Here is a 20,028-nt window from a genome sequence, read left to right on the forward strand (position 1 = left end):
ACCTTGCTTTCTTTGTGAACAACCTTACAATTTAGCAAATGTGAACCTAAAGTGAAATACCTTTTCCTACCTGATAACATTAACTTACATTAAAAGTCCACATAGGAACTTCCGGGAAGATGGCGGAAGAGTAAGACGCGGAGATCACCTTCCTCCCCACAGATACACCAGAAATACACCTACCCGTGGAACAACTCCTACAGAACACCTACTGAACGCTGGCAGAAGACCTCAGACCTCCCAAAAGGCAAGAAACCCCCACGTACCTGGGTAGGGCAAAAGAATAAACAGAGACAAAAGGATAGGGATGGGACCTGCACCAGTGGGAGAGAGCTGTGAAGGAGGAAAGGTCTCCACACACTAGGAAGCCCCTTCGCGAGCGGAGACTGCAGGTGGCGGAGGGGGGTAGCTTCGGAGCCAAGGAGAAGAGCACAGCAACAGGGGTGCGGAAGGCAAAGCGGAGAGACTCCCGCACAGAGGATCAGGGCCGACCAGCACTCACCAGCCCGAGAGGCTTGTCTGCTCACCCGCCGGGGCGGGCGGGGCTGCGAGCTGAGGCTCGGGCTTCGGTCGGAGCGCAGGGAGAGGACTGGGGTTGGCGGCGTGAACACAGCCTGCAGGGGGTTGGTGCACCACGGCTAGCCGGGAGGGAGTCCGGGGAAAAAGTCTGGAGCTGCCGAAGAGGCAAGAGACTTTTTCTTCCCTCTTTGTTTCCTGGTGCGCGAGGAGAGGGGATTAACAGCGCTGCTTAAAGGAGCTCCAGAGACGGGCGCGAGCCGCGGCTAAAAGCACGGACCACAGAGACGGGCCTGAGACGCTAAGGCTGCTGCTGCCGCCACCAAGAAGCCTGTGTGCGAGCACAGGTCACTCTCCACACCCCCCTTCCGGGGAGCCTGTGCAGCCCGCCACTGCCAGGGTCCCGGGATCCAGGGACAACTTCCCCGGGAGAACGCACGGCCCACCTCAGGCTGGTGCAACGTCACGCTGGCCTCTGCCGCCGCAGGCCCGCCCCGCACTCCGTGCCCCTCCCTCCCCCTGGCCTGAATGAGACAGAGGTCCCGAATCAGCGGCTCCTTTAACCCGGTCCTGTGTGAGCGAAGAACAGACGCCCTCCAGCGACCTACACGCAGAGGCGGGGCCAAATACAAAGCTGAGCCCCTGGGAGCTGTGAGAACAAAGAAGAGAGAGGGAAATCTCTCCCAGCAGCCGCAGAAGCAGCGGATTAAAGCTCCACAATCAACTCGATGTACCCTGCATCTGTGGAATACATGAATAGACAATGAATCATCCCAAATTGAGGAGGTGGACTTTGCGAGCAAGATTTATGATTTTTTCCACTTTTCCTCTTTTTGTGAGTGTGTATGTGTATGCCTCTGTGTGAGATTTTGTCTGTATAGCTTTGCTTCCACCATTTGTCCCAGGGTTCTATCCGTCCGTTTTTTTATATTTGTTTGTTTGTTTTTTAATTTTTTCTTAATAATTATTTCTTTATTTTAATAACCTTATTATATTTTCTCTTACTTTATTTTATTTTACTTTATATTTTTTTTCTTTTTTCATTCCTTCCCTCCCTCCTTCCTTCCTTCCTCCCTCCCACCCTCCCTCCTTTCTTTCTTTCTACTTCTACTAATTCTTTCTTTCTTTTTATCCCTTTTATTCTGAACCGTGTGGATGAAAGGCTCTTTGTGCTGTAGCCAGGAGTCAGTGCTGTACCTCTGAGGTGGGAGAGCCAACTTCAGGACACTGGTCCACAAGAGACCTCCCAGCTCCACATAATATCAAACGGCGAAAATCTCCCAGAGATCTCCATCTCAACCCCAACACCCAGCTTCACTCAACCACCAGCAAGCTACAGTGCTAGACATCCTATGCCAAACAACTAGCAAGACAGGAACACAACCCCACCCATTAGCAGAGGGACTGCCTAAAATCATACTAAGTCCACAGACACCCCAAAACACAAAACCAGATGTGGACCTGCCCACCAGAAAGACAAGATCCAGCCTCATCCACCAGAACACAGGCACTAGTCCCCTCCACAAGGAAGCCTACACAACCCACTGAACCAACCTTAGCCACTGGGGACAGACACCAAAAACAACGGGTACTATGAACCTGCAGCCTGCAAAAAGAAGACCCCAAACACAGTAAGATAAGCAAAATGAGAAGACAGAAAAACACACAGCAGATGAAGGAGCAAGATAAAAATCCACCAGACCTAACAGCTGAAGAGGAAATAGGCAGTCTACCTGAAAAAGAATTCACAATAATGATAGTAAAGATGATCCAAAATCTTGGAAATAGAATAGACAAAATGCAAGAAACATTTAACAAGGACCTAGAAGAACTAAAGGTGAAACAAACAACAATGAACAACACAATAAATGAAATGAAAAATACTCTAGATGGGATCAATAGCAGAATAACTGAGGCAGAAGAATGGATAAGTGACCTGGAAGATAAAATTGTGGAAATAACTACTGCAGAGCAGAATAAAGAAAAAAGAATGAAAATAACTAAGGACAATCTCAGAGACCTCTGGGACAACATTGAATGCACCAACATCCGAATTATAGGGGTTCCAGAAGAAGAAGAGAAAAAGAAAGGGACTGAGAAAATATTTGAAGAGATTCTAGTTGAAAACTTCCCTAATATGGGAAAGGAAATAGTTAATCAAGTCCAGGAAGCACAGAGAGTCCCATACAGGATAAATCCAAGGAGAAATATGCCAAGACACATATTAATCAAACTGTCAAAAATTAAATACAAAGAAAACATATTAAAAGCAGCAAGGGAAAAATTACACACAAGGGAATCCCCATAAGGTTAACAGCTGATCTTTCAGCAGAAACTCTGCAAGCCAGAAGGGAGTGGCAGGACATATTGAAAGTAATGAAGGAGAAGAACCTGCAACCAAGATTACTCTACCCAGCAAGGATCTCATTCAGATTTGATGGAGAAATTAAAACCTTTATGGACAAGCAAAAGCTGAGAGTTCAGCACCACCAAACCAGCTCTACAACAACTGCTAAAGGAACTTCTCTAGGCAAGAAACACAAGAGAAGGAAAAGACCTACAATAACGAACCCAAAACAATTAAGAAAATGGGAATAGGAACATACATATCGATAATTACCTTAAATGTAAATGGACTAAATGCTCCCACCAAAAGACACAGATTGTCTGAATGGATACAAAAACAAGACCCATACATTTGCTATCTATAAGAGACCCACTTCAGACCTAGAGACACATACAGACTGAAAGTAAGGGAATGGAAAAAGATATTTCATGCAAATGGAAACCAAAATAAAGCTGGAGTAGCAATTCTCATACCAGACAAAGTAGACTTTAAAATAAAGACTATTAGAAGAGACAAAGAAGGACACTACGTAATGATCAAGGGATCGATCCAAGAAGAAGATATAACAATTGTAAATATTTATGCACCCAACATGGGAGCACCTCAATACATAAGGCAAATACTAACAGCCATAAAAGGGGAAATCGACAGTAACACATTCATAGTAGGGGACTTTAACACCCCACTTTCACCAATGGACAGATCATCCAAAATGAAAATAAATAAGGTAACACAAGCTTTAAATGATATATTAAACAAGATGGACTTAATTGATATTTATAGGACATTCCATCCAAAAACAACAGAATACACATTTTTCTCAAGTGCTCATGGAACATTCTCCAGGATAGATCATATCTTGGGTCACAAATCAAGCCTTGGTAAATTTAAGAAAATTGAAATTGTATCAAGTATCTTTTCCGACCACAACGCTATGAGACTAAATATCAATTACAGGAAAAGATCTATAAAAAATACAAACATATGGAGGCTAAACAATACACTACTTAATAACGAAGTGATCACTGAAGAAATCAAAGAGGAAATAAAAAACTACCTAGAAACAAATGACAATGGAGACACAACAACCCAAAACCTATGGGATGCAGCAAAAGCAGTTCTAAGAGGGAAGTTTATAGCAATTCAATCTCACCTCAAGAAACAAGAAAAATGTCAAATAAACAATCTAACCCTACACTTAAAACAACTATAGAAAGAAGAACAAAAAAAAAAAACACCCAAAGTTAGCAGAAGGAAAGAAATCATAAAAATCAGATCAGAAATAAATGAAAAAGAAATGAAGGAAACAATAGCAAAGATCAGTAAAACTAAAAGCTGGTTCTTTGAGAAGATAAACAAAATAGATAAACCATTAGCCAGACTCATCAAGATAAAAAGGAAGAAGACTCAAATCAATAGAATTAGAAATGAAAAAGGAGAAGTAACAACTAACACTGCAGAAATACAAAAGATCATGAGAGATTACTACAAGCAACTCTATGCCAATAAAATGGACAACCTGGAAGAAATGGACAAATTCTTAGAAATGCACAACCTGCCAAGACGGAATCAGGAATAAATAGAAAATATGAACAGACCAATCACAAGCACTGAAACTGAAACTGTGATTAAAAATCTTCCAAGAAACAAAAGCCCAGGACCAGATGGCTTCACAGGCGAAATCTATCAAACATTTAGAGAAGACCTAACACCTATCCTTCTCAAACTCTTCCAAAATATAGCAGAGGGAGGAACACTCTCAAACTCATTCTACGAGGCCACCATCACCCTGATACCAAAATCAGACAAGGATGTCACAAAGAAAGAAAACTACAGGGCAATATCACTGATGAACATAGATGCAAAAATCCTCAACAAAATACTAGCAAACAGAATCCAACAGCACATTAAACAGATCATACACCATGATCAAGTGGGGTTTATTCCAGGAATGCAAGGATTCTTCAATATATGCAAATCTATCAGCGTGATATACCATATTAACAAATTGAAGGAGAAAAACCATATGATCATCTCAATAGATGCAGAGAAAGCTTTTGAAAAAATTCAACACCCATTTATGATAAAAACCCTGCAGAAAGTAGGCATACAGGGAACTTCCCTCAACATAATAAAAGCCATATATGACAAACCCACAGCCAACATCATCCTCAATGGTGAAAAACTGAAAGCATTTCCACTAAGATCAGGAACAAGACAAGGTTGCTCACTCTAACCACTCTTATTCAACATACTTTTAGAAGTTTTAGCCACAGCAATCAGAGAAGAAAAGGAAATAAAAGAAATCCAAATCGGAAAAGAAGAAGTAAAGCTGTCACTGTTTGCAGATGACATGATACTATACATAGAGAAGCCTAAAGATGCTACCAGAAAACTACTAGAGCTAATCAATAAATTTGGTAAAGTAGCAGGATACAAAATTAATGCACAGAAATCTCTGGCATTCCTATACACTAATGATGAAAAATCTGAAAGTGAAATCAAGAAAACACTCCCATTTACTATTGCAACAAAAAGAATAAAATATCTTGGAATAAACCTACCTAAGGAGACAAAAGACCTATATGCAGCAAATTTTAAGACACTGATGAAAGATATTAAAGATGATACAAATAGATGGAGAGATATACCATGTTCTTGGATTGGAAGAATCAATATTGTGCAAATGACTCTACTACCCAAAGCAATCTACAGATTCAATGCAATCCCTATCAAACTACCATTGGCATTTTTCACAGAACTAGAACAAAAAATTTCACAATTTGTATGGAAACACAAAAGACCCCGAATAGCCAAAGCAATCTTGAGAACGAAAAATGGAGCTGGAGGAATCAGGCTCCTTGACTTCAGACTATACTACAAAGCTACAGTAATCAAGACAGTATGGTACTGGCACAAAAACAGAAAGATAGATCAATGGAACAGGATAGAAAGCCCAGAGATAAAGCCACGCACATATGGTCACCTTATGTTTGATAAAGGAGGCAGGAATGTACAGTGGAGAAAGGACAGCCTCTTCAATAAGTGGTGCTGGGAAAACTGGACAGGTACATGTAAAAGTATGAGATTAGATCACTCCCTAACACCATACAGAAAAATAAGCTCAAAATGGATTAAAGACCTAAATGTAAGGCCAGACACTATAAAACTCTTAGAGGAAAATATAGGCAGGACACTCTATGACATAAATCACAGCAAGATCCTTTTTGACCCACCTCCTAGAGAAATGGAAGTAAAAACAAAAATAAACAAATGGGACCCAATGAAACTTCAAAGCTTTTGCACAGCAAAGGAAACCATAAAAAAGACCAAAAGACAACCCTCAGAATGGGAGAAAATATTTGCAAATGATTGCAAAGGATTAATCTCCAAAATTTATAAGCAGCTCATGCAGCTGAATAACAAAAAAAAACAACCCAATCCAAAAATGGGCAGAAGACCTAAATAGACATTTCTCCAAAGAAGATATACAGACTGCCAACAAACACATGAAAGAATGCTCAACATCACTAATCATTAGAGAAATGCAAATCAAACCTACAATGAGATATCATCTCACACCAGTCAGAATGGCCATCATCAAAAAATCTAGAAACAATAAATGCTGGAGAGGGTGTGGAGAAAAGGGAACACTCTTGCACTGTTGGTGGAAATGTAAATTGATACAGTCACTGTGGAGAACAGTATGGAGGTTCCTTAAAAAAACTACAAATAGAACTACCATATGACCCAGCAATCCCACTACTGGGCATATACCCTGAGAAAACCATAATTCAAAAAGAGTCATGTACCAAAATGTTCATTATAGCTCTATTTACAATAGCCTGGAGATGGAAACAACCGGAGTGTCCATCAACAGATGAATGGATAAAGAAGATGTGGCACATATATACAATGGAATATTACCCAGCCATAAAAAGAAATGAAATTGAGCTATTTGTAATGAGGTGGATAGACCTAGAGTCTGTCATACAGAGTGAAGTAAGTCAGAAAGAGAGAGACAAATACCGTATGCTAACACATATATATGGATTTTAAGAAAAAAAAAATGTCATGAAGAACCTAGGGGTAAGACAGGAATAAAGACACAGACCTACTAGAGAATGGACTTGAGGATATGGGGAGGGGAAAGGGTAAGCTGTGACAAAGCGAGGAGAGACATGGACATATATACACTACCAAACGTAAGGTAGATAGCTAGTGGGAAGCAGCCGCAAAGCACAGGGAGATCAGCTCGGTGCTTTGTGACGGCCTGCAGGTGTGGGATAGGGAGGGTGGGAGGGACGGAGACGCAAGAGGGAAGAGATATGGGAACATATGTATATATATAACTGATTCATTTTGTTGTAAAGCAGAAACTAACATACCATTGTAAAGCAATTATACTCCAATAAAGATGTTAAAAAAAATCCACATAACTTTTCACGTGACTAAAGTTAGCTGCTGAAATTGATCTAAGAGGTAACTATTTATGTCAGTGTGTACCCCTTTGGGGAAGGTACTAGATCACCATTCATTCAAAAGCAGTTCATTCAATGGGATACATCTTTCACTGGGGGTGATGTCCTATGGGTAATTTAACTAATATTACTTTTAAAAATTAACAGAGAGAATAAGCTAAGATTTTACTTTCATTCTTTAAAAAATTAAAATCAAACCCAGAAAATCAGTCCTGTTTACTCCATATAAGCCATTTGTTACTCAATAAGCCAACTGATTAGATATGTCCACAAGCTAATGAACTTAGTTCAAGAGCGTAACTTCCATCTTTTTTCTCCTTCATGAAAAGTAATTTATTAATATACTACTCTGAGGTCACAAAATATCCTTGCATCTCACAAAGTAAAAGCTTATGAGTATATGTTCCAATTTTTTTCTTTATATTTTATACATATTTTAATGATAATAGAATATTAAGGATGTGATCAGCTGTCACAAAAGCATTTTCACTGCTGTAAGCGTGCATACAAATCACCTGGAGATCTTGCAAACCTGCAGATTCTGATGCAGTCGGTCGGGGGTGGGGCCTGAGATGCTGCGTTTCTTATAAGCTTCCTGGTGATGCTGATGCTGCCAGGCCAAAGGCCACACACTTTGACAGGCATGGGTCTAAAATATATTAAAGTTCTATCTTCCTGTTACTCTTAACTAAATATTTATCATATCTTTCCTATTACCCGACAACAGGGAATTTATAAACAATGAAAGGTCTCTCAGATTGTAAGAAATATATGACCTTAAGCACACACACACACACAGAGTTAACTTTTGCAAATGACCTTACCTTCTCATCATGGGTTTACTGTTTTATAACATTATTCCCAGAGGGTTGCAATTTTGGAGGTAAAGCTTTCAAGAAACTAATGGATTTCTTGCTGTCAGCACTAAGGCCCCTCTGTTTTACAGTGAAATTTGAAAGTATATTGATGGCATTTGTCCCTGCATTTCATAGGAAATAATCACCCAAACACTTGACAATTTTTACCTCCCTCTTGGGAGAAGCAGTATCTGCCCATTAAAGGCAGCAATGTGAGAGTGCTCTTTTCCACCCACCTTCTTTGGCTATTTCAGAAGCTTTTATAAGAATTCTGATGGCCTGTTTGTATTCTTTATTTTCCAGCATTTTGTCTGAGAGTAATCTGTAAGTCCTCAGGAGACTCTCACAGGCCAACAAGTTGAGAACGCGGCCTGTCTCATCCTTCCATATCCGTCCCTGCGTCAATTGATGGAAGGCCTCATAATGCTCCGCAGCTTCCAGAAGCTGACCTGAAGAATAAAAGCCATTCATAAATACAAACCACAGGCCAGAACATATTTTCAGATACTTTGCATACGTCTTGTGCTTTACTATTAAAGTGTGTGTGGGTGGGGAGAGAACCACGGAATGCAGCCAAGTATTTCTAAGGCTGAAGAGGACTTCAGCTGGGAAAGGAGCTATCTCAATTTGGACCTCAGATTCAGCACTGATTTTGAATGGACACCCGCTAAAGGGATATACTTGGGCTAGCAGAAATTGAGGAGAAGTACAAATGTTTAGAGACGGTGTGAATGTAAAGTAATAATTATTAATAACAATCATATTAGCTAACATTTATTCAACATTATATATGCAAGGAACTGTGCTGTGCACTTTATATGCATTTCTCATTTAATTGTCAAAACAGGCCTGTGGAAAAGAGATTGTTATGGTTCCATTTTAAGGTAGAAAAGAGTGAGATTAAGAATTCTGCGCAAGATTGCCTGGCCAGTGGCGTAGTAGATCCAGGCAGTCTGATTCCAGAGCCCACACTCTAAACCACTTTCTTGCACTGCTTTCCCAACAGAAAGCAGTTCTTCATTCTCGAGCATTCAGGTGTCTTGAGAAAGGATGCAACTGTTACAAATTTCAAATTTAAGTATTATGGAGCTTTAAACTACTACTCAACGTTTGATTGGAATTTCCAAGTTATTTAATTTTAAAATTACAATGTAACTTAACTGCCCTTCTCAATTATATTTTATAATATAGCCCGAAATATATCTTCTCAAAGCCAAAACTCTAAATTAACTTTAAGTCATTTGATTCCTTGAAATGTGAGCAAGCACGTTTCTGGAAGGGTAGTTTGTAGTTCCATGATACAGATTGTATTTTACTTGTGAATTGCCTTGTAGAAATGCACACAAAATCCTGTAATGTAAATGCTCTTTTATGGTATTGGAGTTACCTAATTGGAATGAACTGGAAAATCACTTACATCTAGGCATTTCAACAATCGTAGTTAAGAGTGAGTGCAGGCTCCAAACAGACAGCCTGAATTCCTATACCAGTTTTACCATTTTTGCTGTTTAGCCTCAGGTTAATTACTACACTCTCTGTGCCCAAATTTAATTCTTCTGCAAGTAAGATTATAGTGTAACTATTCAAGGTGTTATTATGAGAAATGAATTAATACCTGTTCAATATCTGATACAGAGTAGGTACTCAATAAACACAGCTGCTGTTACCAGTTGGCATAGTGATAATATTTTTAAAAACCCACAGGCCAATTGAATTATCGCCACTATTTATTTTCCCTTTCTTTAAGTACAACATAGTCTTCCTGCGAAATATGTAGTTGAGTCCTTATGACAATATTATCACAACTGATTAAATTAACCTAGGTAGGCCATATTAGGCTCAATACATTTCCTCAAATAAGATGCACTGCATATTACAGATTGGACATTCCAGGATACTGTGGCCACTGCCATCACTATTGCATATAATTTCCTCCTATTTTTGCACTGAATTTGCTATCAAAATAAATATTAAAAATGCACAGATAAAGACAAATAGTATTTTAAAAGAAACACAACGGAGATGCATAATCAGCAAATAAGCTGTACAAAAATTCAGTAAAGACATGGCCAGTCTGAGTCCCATGCAGAAGGAGGGCATATCAGCAAAGATACATAGAGAGAGGCGGGTGTGTGCTGCTGAGCTGTATATAAACTTGTATTATGAAATTTTCACATGATAAAAGACTACAAAGCCATAAATATGATATTACAGAAGAATATTTGATTACATGGACAGGTGCTTATGATAAGTGAAAATATTGAAAAACATCAGATAACATTTACAAAGCATTACCAGTGTTATATGGGTGATGAATTGGTTTCTTTTCTGCTTTTTTCCCCTGATTATTGGCATTTTCTGATGTTTCTGTCATCAAAATGTGTTCAGTTTGTAAAGAGAAATATATAATGGAAACTATTTTAAAATTAATGTCCTTTTTCATTTTGATGCAAATACTGAAGGTTGAAGTTTACTGTTCTATCTTTACATTTAACTGACAATTTTTCTCTTACCTCCCACAAAAGCAGGCATAGTTTTTCACCTCTCTCCTGCAGCACCTCTGCCAGAAACACCTTTCCCCAAATACCCATGACTCTCGTTTCTTTTTTAAAACTCAAATGGAGCGTTGACATATATGTGTGTTATGTTTCCTCTGTTAACTATATTTCTGCCTGTAAAGTATAGCTCTGTATCCCTGGAAAGATGTATACGAGAGTTCTTTTTTTTTTATCCAGCATCCATCTATTTATAAAGTACGGATACATATTTCTTTTTGGCCATGTGAATAGGGACAAGTGGATACAGGGAACTGTGAGTAAACCAGATAGTTCCAGAAAAACTTGGGACCATAAGGAGACTAAGAAGGGCCTAACAGCATCTGTGGTCACACACAGTAACCATATGGAAAGAGAGTCCAAAAGTGTGTTATAAAATAACAGATTCACTAAGAATTCCAGGAGGAGAGCCAGGAGATGAAGCTTTGGATAACCCGACTAATTACAATGAGATGCAAATGAGGCATAATGATGTTAATAGCATATGAGAACTGATAGCTGGGTCCAAGATTTGATCCACATGGTGGAAGAAAGGGGAGGTAAGGAGAGGGGAGGGTGAAAGTGGGGAAAGGATATGTGGAGGAAATGCGGAGAGGGCTGAAGCGGGGGAAGGGGGGAGACAAAGGTGGGGACCATGTCTCTGTATTCCAAACAAGCCAGACTTCCCTCTGTGTACTGATGTGATTAGGTTTCCTGCACAGGCTAAGCAGAAGTGAAATGAGAGGTTCTCGGGACATTGGTTTCAATTGGCTACTATGGAAGGGGGCCTTGGAATGATTGAGACACAGACTTTTCAGTTGAGTTTGATTTTTGCTTGAGCACTTGGGACTAGTATCAGTGTACTGCTTAGGTCATGATAATCTGCCAGGGTTCAGCTCTTACAAGGATATATTTGAAGTTTGCCATGAGGAAGGAGCAGTCCAAGATGCTTGGGTAAAAGGAACAGGGAGCTACTATTTCTTGAAGGCCTACTGGGTGCTAGTCAAAATGGAACGTTTTTTTCCCCAGACGTTATCTTATTTAACCTTCCAAAACTGGTGCTGTAAATATGACTCTTCTTTTGCACCAAAGAGAAAACCGAGGCTCACAAACATTAAATGACTCAAATAGCTAAAAAGTGATGTTTAGGATTTAAACCCAGGATCACCAAATGCCCACACAACTTAGTTCTGCCACATTAGGTACAAGTCAGAAAACTTGGGTGGAGTAAGTTAGATTCTCTGGACATAAATATCTGAAGTTAAAAACAATGCTTGAGTTACGTAATTTCTAGTCTCTACCAGTTCTATAACTCTGTGACTCTACTCAGGCAATCACAAGATCCTCCAACATGAAAGAACAGATACCGGCCACTGATGTGCTTCTCATTGGTCTACCTGAAGGAGTCTGATGTAAAAACAGCTCTGTAACCCGCATCTAAATTCTCTAACCTAAACCATGAGGTGACATCCATGGGGTGAAGGCACCTAGGATGTCCCATACTTAGTCCTAACCTGTGGTCACAGGTTATTCATGGTTTCATGTCCCCTTCCTTAACCAGTTTGCCACAGAGGAGGTCACTGGGGATTCTGATCAGCACAGCACGGTTTTTTAAATTAATTAATTTATTTATTTTAAATTTTTTATTGGAGTCTAGTTAATTTACAATGTTGTGTTAGTTTCAGGGGCACAGCAAAGTGATTCAGTTATACATATACATATATCCACTCTTTTTAGATTCTTTTCCCATACAGGTTATTAAAGAATATTGAGTAGAGTTTCCTGTGCTACCCAGTAGGCCCTTACTAGTTATCTATTTTATATATAGTAGTGATCAGCACCGTTTTAAACCAAGGTGACTACGTAGAAGAAGAAGAGTTTTCCAGCCCTTCTCAGATGTAGGGAATCGTTTCTAAAGTTATTTGGTGGCAAATAGGACTGTAAGTAAGCCAGCAAGGATTTGATCCAAATAATCAGAAGCACACAAATGACCAGGCTGCAATTTCTAAAGGCTGGTCAGAATTTGAAAGTACATATTATAATATGGTATAATATTTGATTTAAAAATATTCAAATATGTCTACACTATGAAGGGAGCATAGTAGTTTAAATAGGCAAGTATTTCCCTTTAAGCATGATTAACAATGATATCATTTCCATGCAATTTATATTTCCAACTATGAACAGGATTTTAAAGGTTTTCTTACTTTCTGAGTAAAGACTCATATTACTATTGATTAGATATTTATTTATTTATTTATTTTATTTTTATTTTTATTTATTTATTTTTTTTTTGCGGTACGCGGGCCTCTCACTGTTGTGGCCTCTCCCGTTGCGGAGCACAGGCTCCGGACGCGCAGGCTCAGCGGCCATGGCTCACGGGCCCAGCCGCTCCGCGGCATGTGGGATCTTCCCGGACCGGGGCACGAACCCGCGTCCCCTGCATCGGCAGGCGGACTCTCAACCACTGCGCCACCAGGGAAGCCGTAGATATTTATTAAGACATAATGCATCCTGTTTTTATCTGAAATTTTTAAATATACCTGAGAGAAATGTTGTAAGTGGTCATTCTGACACTACACATGTAAATACAAATGAAGATCATGAACCAGATTTTCAAATTTGGCTCACGGCAAAACTTTATAGATTCTTCACAGTGTTCATGTGTTGTCTGCCCTTTGTTACCAAATTAACTTTAATATATCAGGACCAGACAAGATTCCCAGATCCCACCATCAATCTTGTTGAAGGACAAGCGTCTAGATAATCGTCCTTCTCCGGAATTCACAGGTGTTAACATTATTTTTCACTGAGAAAGAGGGCAGAGAGAAGAAGAAGAATTACACCAAAGGTATCACAAAAGTAAAAGTTTACGGAAAACAGAAAAGAGAAGGGCACATTCATAGATGTTAAAGGTCTCCTAAGGGGACATGAGCTTTATCTTGTTGCACCAGGAATTACTCATCACTATGAGTAACAAACATCACAGGAGTAACTGTGACAAGAAAGGCATACTAACCATTGTTCAGCGAAGCGCCTGGTTCTATGCTAAGAAAAAAATCCAGAGTGTCCACTAATATTTCAAGTGAATCAGGGAAGAAAATGGAGCCAAGATGTTTTGTGGGAGCGACTGGTGGTGACCTTCCACCAATACCATCAGTAATGGATTTAGCTCAAGAACACGAGATAGTATCAGAAAACACATCATGGGAGACACTGTGAACAATTGTGTAAGACAAGAATCCAGGCATGGATAGAAGTAGCCTCAGTCTCAGGTTTGTTTTTTTTTTTCTTTTGGTTTGCTTTTGTTTTTTTTAAAACAATTATATAACATCTACATAAACGACAATGTTGTATGCATTTATAGTTTTTCACCCAAAAGAAAGTGTACTCTTAAAATAAAACTACTACAAAGGAGCTTCACTTTACCTAAAGCCCACATAAACAAGAAATCTAGCCATTTATTTAAAAATACAAACAAAACCCAAACAATGTTGTAAACTGCAAAATGTCTGGTAGGATGTTAAGATAAATACTACGCAGAGAAAATAAGATTTTATACATTTGGGTATTACCCAGGTTGTTGCTTACCCCTCTTCCCTGGTACAACATCTCTGAAAGTTTATAGATATTTGTTGTATCACTGCAGATGTCTAGAACAAATATTAAGCAAAGGAGAATGTATATGATCTCTCCCATTTTAGTTTTTTTTTAAAGTAGGAAGATTGACTAGATATTAACACAAATGGGTTTAAATGTGAAGCTGCCATAAAAGCAGGAACATAAATGTAATTCTCCCAGCCGCTATTTTGATGCACATTTTTGATTCCATGAATATTTTATGAAATGGCCCAAACTAAAGCCATATAACATTCCTGCATTACTGATGCTTGCGCCCGTAAGCTACGAACATTAGAGGCATGATTGAGTGCATTAAAATGAACTCGTTCAGCAGTGCATTGATTACTTGAAGGGGGAGGGAAAAGAAAAAAGAAGAAAAAAAAAGAAGTTGCTCCACTTAAGAAAGCAGCAAACAAATCTAAAGTTTGCAATATAATAAAGGCATAAGCAAGTTTGAAATAAAATTTCCTAAATAGAGTGTGACTCTGTCTAGACCTGACATTAATTAGGCAAGGTGTTAATTATGTCCAAAAATGGCTCTGGTATCGTTCAGGTAATTTCAAATGTCACAATCTCTAAGATGCACAGGCGGGCCTGCTTTAGCTCCATGCATCAGCAATTCTGAAAATAGCTAATTATTTCCTTTTCTATCAACTTGCACACTTGCCAGTAAAAATAACGCTACAGGAAAAATTGCATGAAAATAATTTGACAGGTCCGTAAGGCCTATTTCTTCAGCAGCCCTGGTATAAGTCATAAGCATATTTAGTTGTAAATGGTGCACATTTGTTGAAGAATTTAGGGAAATATTCCACTTTGGTTTAAAACAACAACCTAAAGGAACAATAAAGCTTTTTGTATATTATATTACATTTTAATCTGGAGCTCCTAGACATCTTCGGCGGTTAAGTTACTATTCTGTGCAACGTAGACATAAAATCTGCTGGAAGCAAATTGAACAGTAGCAAAAAGAGAAATATGTTATTGCCTTTTTGTAAAAACAAAAGACATTGCTTTCCGCTTCAGTTTAACTGCATGAGCAATTTATATTATCTTTAGGTTGTAACATTCAATTATGATAATTATAATGGCATGATACACGCTGAAATATTAAGGGCTCGTCATACTTCCCAATGGAAACTATCACTTTCAAGGGTTTATCTCTCGTCAGGGGAGATTTGCTCTGTACTATAACCCACTGCACACCATTGCAAAATGGAATGCTGGAAAACAAAGATTGGGTTTCTGTAACTCAATGGCTTCCCTAATAAACTGGGAAGAAAATGTGCCCGTACTTTTGAGTAGCTGCTTTGGGATACTTAGAAGAAATTTAAAGTGTTATTTAAAAAATGGAATCCTTTATCATTTTGAGCAAAGATTTCAGATAGACATTACAGGAATGCTATCATATCCCTGTTAAAGAGTACAGGTCACTAAACCAGACAATGGAAAGGATCCCAGGAAGACAGGAAGCCAGGTGTGGGTGAAACTCACCAGAGGCTTGATCACTAATGTCGGCAATACTGGTGAGTTAATTTTTAAATTCCAGAAAATTTGCCTGGACTTTTCAAATATTCTGGAGGAACTGTTATTAATTGTTGTTGTTTGTGACTTTAGATTACTGAATTGTGGTCAGGGATGGACATGGTGCCCCAACTTGTCATAATAAACTTGTCATACTAAACCTCAGATGGTAGTTTCCATCCAAGTGTTATAATTTCTAAGGATTAAGCATTGGGCAGTTTTGCTTTTAAATGCTCACGATTGGAAGTATTGAAATCACTCAAATAATTTTTAAAAATGTAAACCACTTGTATAACGAAGAAACAATAGGAAATTGATACTAGCCATTAAAAAGCTTATAAACATTCCACCTCATCTCAAAATACTAAGTAAAATGTGTCGACAAGTGTAAAAGTCTGAGGAGAAATAAAGTCAATATTGACATTAGATCAGCTAATGAATTATATTGCTCTGGACTTAATCAATAATGTAATTCTTGCTTGAATTATAGATTGCTCACGATCTTAAATAAACCACATTCGGATTGTGTGTACTATATGCTTTATGAGCAAAGAGAAAGGTGTAGAGCATACTTGCCGAAGTATCAGTATTGATTCTCTTATGGGAGATGGTGGAGAGCGAGGATATTAACTTTTCCCCTTTACATTGTCGCTCTGATTGACAACAGGCACGTGCTAATTTTGGATATTCCAAAAACCTAATTAACTGAAAGTAATCTATTTAGATGAGTATGGAGGGAGAAAAATAATGTTAGTGGAGACATTACCACCATGTGTCTAGCATAAATAGTAACGGATACATATGTGTGTGTGTGTGTGTGTGTGTGTGTGTGTGTGTGTGTATATATATATACACACATATATAAGTGTCTACATCTTATTTTAAATTTTTATTTTTTATTGAGGTATAGTTGATTTACAATATTATATTAGTTTCAGTTGTACAACAGAGTGATTCCAAATTGTTATAGATTATTTAATGTTATAAAATATTGGCTATATTCCCTGTGTTGTGCAATATATCCTTGTAGCTTATTTATTTTGTACATTGTAGTTTGTACCTCGTAACTCCCTACCCTTCTCTTGCCCCTCTCCTCTTCCCTCTCTCCACTGGTAACCACTAGTTTGTTCTCTGTATGTGTGAGTCCATATTGTCATTTGTTAATTGTTTTAGATTCCATATATACGTGATAGTAGTATCTATATTTTAGGGATGGAGAAAATGAGCCTCAGGGGTTCTCTTGACTAAATTTCACATACCAAGCAGGTGGCAGAGCTGATGCCCAAAGCTCATGATGGGTTTATCTGCTCAAGGTGACCCCTCTTTGGAAACTGTACAAGGAGGACAGTTTGACTTAAAAGCAAAGCCCAAGGTTTAAACCTGAGCACCATGATATCATTGGACCCCTCGCACCCTTTCTTTAAGGGCTCTGAAACAAGGACAGCAATGCCAACCTCAGGGTATGACTGTAACAGGCACTAAAAGAGCTGCGTCGGCACCCTGCAAAGTGCCTGGTGCTCTGTGGACGTTCAGTAAGTTTTCATGCCATTTTATCTATTTTTTTTCAGGTTTGCCATTTGGAGCCATATCTGGATGAGCCTGTTGTGTGGAATGCTTCAACGTCAAAACGTTATGCAACAGTGTCACTTATTCAAATGGAAAGCCTTTTAAGACACTAGTTGGAAACAGCACACTTCATCCAACTTGCGCCCAGCACTCCTCTCACTCTTGGTGAGTGGTTACCTCCTAGGAGCAGTGCCTCTTCTCAGAGAGTCAGAGGAGATACTGCCTCCAGAAGGGTGAATCAGTGGGGCAGGAACTGCAGGCTCAGTGCAGAGATTCAAGACCTCCTTGCAAAGCTTTGAAAAAGAGAAACCCGCTACAGAGCAGGCACCTCTGAATGAGGCTTCCTCTGCGTGCTACTCCTTAAGCAGTAAATAATTAAAACACCCCGAAAAAGACAGGTAAAATACAAGCCACAATGTCAGTAACACAGACATGAAAGAGAAGGGGAAAAAAATGAATTAAAAAAAGGCAATGAAATAATTCATTTGAAGCTCTAATAAAGTTTCATTTTCAGTCTTGTTTAAAGATATATCAGACTTTAGGGATGTAACCTAATTACATTTTTATTCTAAGTTCCATTCAAAGATCTTGGACTTTGATTCTTTAACACAGATCAAACATGGAATAATTTTCTTGTGGCTATCAATACTTAAAAAGGATCTCTTCATTAAGTACTATAAGGTCTTAGGAACGTGTACACATAGTAGATGGAGCATAAACCGACATGCCCTTAAAAGTGACAGTTAAGTTATGTAGAAATAGCAATGCTAATTCACTTAACTTCTGGAAAAAAAAAAAACTTTTTAACTATGACATTCACTTTTATTCAAATATAAAGTGACTCAGTTTCTGATACTGATCAAATCAGATGCCCCTTAGAAAACATATACTAGTGCCCACTTTCTAAATCCATTTTTGGAATTTACCTGGAAAATGAAATCCTGGAAGTAGCAAGTCTTGCAGTCTTGCAGAGATTAAAGGGGAGATGCTTCAACAGGCCTGCAGTCAACCCAAGAGCCTTAGTGACGGGTGGGTGTGTGAGAGTAATCAATGCTCATACTTAGACACTTTCTGGATTGGATTTACTTCATATTGTTACTAGGAAACCTCAATGGAATAACGCCTTTGCTCTTCCAGAGAATCTTTTTGGAAAAGTTTCCTCCAAAGGGAAACTTTAAGATGCTAAATTAGAAGCAGTGTAAAAGTGGGGGAAAACAAACAAACAGGACTTATTTTTTTAACTATGAAGAGGAAAAAAACGTTCCCAATGAACAGACAGAGTTGTACTAGAGGTATGAACAGGTAGGGCAAGTACAGTAGGACTTAAAGAGGCCAGCAGGAAAGCCGGCAGAGTTTTGGTCATGATTCAGTGGCAACCACTGGGAGTTTTGTTAGAGCTGGTTTTTGTTTGTTTTCCCTGTTTTGAAATATCCACAGTGTCCACTAGTGAATCTATTTTCAAGGATAAACATGGAATATGATGTCCTTTGTTGATTCAAGTGCTGTTTTCTCTTACAGTGTTCTGTATGTAATGGAAGCTTCATTGTTACAAATTTTAAAATAGGATAGCAGTTTAAATAGAAAATAAGAGTTGTTTAAAACCAAAAATAACCATATTATGCTTGTCAAAATCTATTAATAGCAAATAACAAAGACGTCATTTTCTCACCACTGTTTGGTACATGAATAAACTACTAGGTTTAGAAAGACAAAAGAAAAATTTGAATCTTCACTATATTTAGGATGGCCAATTCCTCCAGGTTTGCCAGGACATTTTTTTGTTCCTACCCCAAAAGTGTGGAGTCCTGGGAACCCCCTGATTCTCAGGCAAATGGGATGATCAGTCTCTGAAACACTGACCCAAAATACAAAGAATTTTGAAAATATAACTGAGTAAAACACAGAAGTGATATTTAGCAAAAGCATAATGCAGTATGTGTTTTACTTGTTTTATGGGCAAAAATATTACATCAGCATGAATGAAATACTACGTGGAAAAATCTTAATAATTACTAACAATGACACCATCAGTCAATGAAAATGTTTTTTTTTGGTCAAGCATCATTCTACTCCTTATCCATGCATAATTTTTACACAGTTATAAAGAGATTACTATAGTTAGTTTGCCTATCTAAATTATTTTATTAGAACTATTACTTTCCATATTAAATATTTCCATAACTGCATTATAAAAGGCTGCACGATATTTTTTTGCGGGGGGATGTATACTTTAATCATCTGTCTAGTGCTTTTATATTTAGATTATTTCTCCACTATAAATAATGTTTCAATGAACCCCTTCATGTATTTTTCTATATTGAAATTTTTTTAACTTTCTACAAGTGAAATTAATAGATAAAGATGTATGGAAAATTTTGTAGTTCCTATGCATTGCCATATTACTGTCCAAAACCATTTAAATGATTCATATTATCACCAGCAATACACAATAAGTATTATTTTAACAAACCATGATTGCTTTGTTTTCGCATTTTACAAATACTTCACAATTATTCAAACTGATTTTTAGAGAAGTTAGTTATTTTCCTATATGTTCATTACATATCATATTCCCTTTTTGG

General features: G+C 38.2%; 1 protein-coding gene across 3 annotated transcripts in view; it reads right to left on the reverse strand.

Moving 5' to 3' along the window:
* TTC29 (tetratricopeptide repeat domain 29) overlaps positions 1-20,028 on the reverse strand; it is a 255,369-nt gene that overhangs the window by 173,672 nt on the left and 61,669 nt on the right. For all 3 annotated transcript variants that reach the window (XM_060147135.1, XM_060147136.1, XM_060147137.1), the window contains exon 7: positions 8,438-8,650. In XM_060147135.1, the coding sequence (XP_060003118.1) occupies positions 8,438-8,650 (213 nt within the window). The remainder of the gene's footprint in view (positions 1-8,437; positions 8,651-20,028) is intronic.

This window comes from Lagenorhynchus albirostris, chromosome 4 (genome assembly GCF_949774975.1).
Source record: "Lagenorhynchus albirostris chromosome 4, mLagAlb1.1, whole genome shotgun sequence".
In the NCBI taxonomy this organism is placed as follows: domain Eukaryota; kingdom Metazoa; phylum Chordata; class Mammalia; order Artiodactyla; family Delphinidae; genus Lagenorhynchus; species Lagenorhynchus albirostris.